A 2,579-nucleotide genomic window follows, 5' to 3' on the forward strand; every position below is an offset into this window, starting at 1 on the left:
ATGTGGTGACAATCTGTATTCGGCACTGCATTGCCTACCGACCTTGGGGACGTAAGTGAAATCGGTTAATCATTTAATATTCTTCGCGTTAACGTTATATATGCAAATAACAAAACATGCGAAAATAAATGCACCGTCGTAAGAATTGATCACCATAAACCACGTACTCTAGCAACGTTTCAACGTCTTCACGTAATGAACGGTGCAAGATTTGAATTACTATATAAGTAACTGCAGCCATTAAGTAAACGCATTACTTATAATTAAGTTGCTTCAAATTGTTATCTATTTTGTACATTGTGTTTTTATTCATTTGATATTATACAAAAACTCACCACAATGAACGCCGAACTTTCGATTGCCTTCGCAGTTCTGTGCTTCGTTACGTACGGTAAGTCTTAAACCATTTGTTTCCAAAAATGTAATTTAATTTAGGGTTTACAGATATACTGTAAAAAAATGGGCGTTGCTGTATAAGGGAGGTTGTGAATTTTGGACAAATCAAATGTTGTTAGTTAAAGGCGGTATTTAAATACACGGAATATGAAACCCTTGAATGGCTAAAACTTCAAAGAAGGAGGCACGTAAAATAATGGGTATGTCTTGAATATATAAAATGAAGATTTTACAAAGTCTCGACAACTGATATGCCAATTACTGACTAGGTATGTTGTTTGTTAATTTGTGGACTAAAAAATGAAAAAGTTTTTGTATTAAGACATTTCCGGGAAAACGTTAATGCTTTTTGATTGGAAATCTGATCAAATTAGTTCGTAAAACTGCTCAACCCTTATTTACAGTTTTTTATGTTGCTCCTGATATATGGGTCATGCTTCTTAAATATTGAACTCCAAATCTAAATAGAAGTTGATTTTTTTTTTAAATTTAAACAAAGTTGTTGTGCCTCAATCGACTTTTGCATCGCTGCCGACCCTTAACCTTAAACCATTCTGTTTAAGCTAGAGTAACCATTGATTACGATCGAAATCGACTTGCTTGTTGTTGTTTTTAAATGTATTTAGATCTCATCAATTATCTGATTCATGGAATAGAAACACATACCAAGGAAACTCATGTTCATATCACTTCATTTATGCAATAGTACGATGACACGAATTAAATTCTTTATGATTAAGAATGGGCTGAGTGAGAGTAGCGAACGAGCCCTGCTTACTCATTTAGATTCTAATTCAGGCCATCTAACTGGCTAAGAATTGTGTATCGGATGAGTGGCAGTGGGCGGACCTTTAAACACCCGCGAAAGTCGAAATTCTTAATGATTATGTTTAATGATTAATAATTGCCTATCTGCAATTTATTTGGCTGTAAATGTAGGTTGTATTCTAACAAACACTAGAATACCACCTCACTACGCTCACTCCGCCCATTCTTAGTCATTAAGAATGTACTTCATGTCATCACCATTACTTATTTCTTTTCCAGCAAGATCCGCGCACCCTATCATCACTGGGGGTACTACAATCGGCAGCAGCAACACCCACGACTCTCTCGTCCGCTTCAACGACTCGGCTGCCTGGAACCACACAGGAATCACCGCCATACGAATGCTGTGTGGCCAATACCTGCTTGCCCTGGCGATTCAGTATAACGGACAGTGGGCACCTCAGCACGGATTCTGGAACCCAGCATGTGCGACAAACCAAACGTGGACGCCTGTATACAGTTTTGGACCAGGCGAATGGATTGAGAGAGCGAAGTTGACGGGGGAAGCTTACGTATCTAGTGTCACCTTCACCACAAACAATCAGCAATCGCTTGGAACATGTGGGATCCCCACGACGTCCATTTCTGTTCTGGAGGGTGGTAAACTGGAGTATGTCACCGGGATATCCGGCTGTTTCTTCAACCGACTCCAGCTTCACTGGTCCGATTTTGGAAACTTTATTGGATAATATGTTATAATGTTATAAAGAGAAAGTCTTTGTGAACAATACTCCAACACTCGGAGTATAAAAACTGTTAATACTTACATAGTCATTAATTACATAGTAATGATTTATGTTTATAATTGCATTTCTTACCTTTTTTAAACTTCTTCACGTACGACTCATTTATGCAATTTAAATCAACCTAAATGTAACAAGCTGCATATTACAATTATTACTGTCTTTATCAAACTCACTCCGTAAAACCGCTTAATTTGAACTGGAATCTGGAAAACTGAATAAAACGTCCCAATATTACTAGATGTTCGTATGTTTTATTGATAAAATATATGGTAATTTCTTATAATAATCAGTAACGACAGATGCGTAGCGAGAAATACAGTAAAACTGCGATCGCTCAAGACATCAATGCCTGAACTAAAACCTCGAGTGATCCGATGTTTCGAACGAAAAAAACAACAATATACATGTACAGCGAATTAATAGAAAAGTTTGTTTGGTTTAAATAGATATATATCACCTGGCAATTGTTCGTTTATATTGGAACACGCTTATCGGCGTGTAATTATGACCTCGAGGTAATCATAAGGTTTTGCGCATGATTTGTGTATTATGGACCGGCAATGGTGCTTGACTCCTCGACTTATTTCGGTTTGATCCATCGTCAGTATA

General features: G+C 37.2%; 1 protein-coding gene across 1 annotated transcript; it reads left to right on the top strand.

The window, feature by feature from the left end:
* The first annotated feature begins 241 nt into the window (after nt 1–241).
* LOC128215813 (uncharacterized) lies at nt 242–2,204 on the top strand. Its single transcript, XM_052922421.1, has 2 exons — nt 242–391; nt 1,444–2,204. Exons 1-2 carry the CDS (start codon nt 340–342, stop codon nt 1,911–1,913), a joined length of 522 nt encoding a protein of 173 aa, XP_052778381.1. The 5' UTR covers nt 242–339; the 3' UTR covers nt 1,914–2,204.
* Nucleotides 2,205–2,579: the final 375 nt, after the last annotated feature.

This window comes from Mya arenaria, chromosome 14 (genome assembly GCF_026914265.1).
Source record: "Mya arenaria isolate MELC-2E11 chromosome 14, ASM2691426v1".
Classification (NCBI taxonomy): Eukaryota; Metazoa; Mollusca; class Bivalvia; order Myida; family Myidae; genus Mya; species Mya arenaria.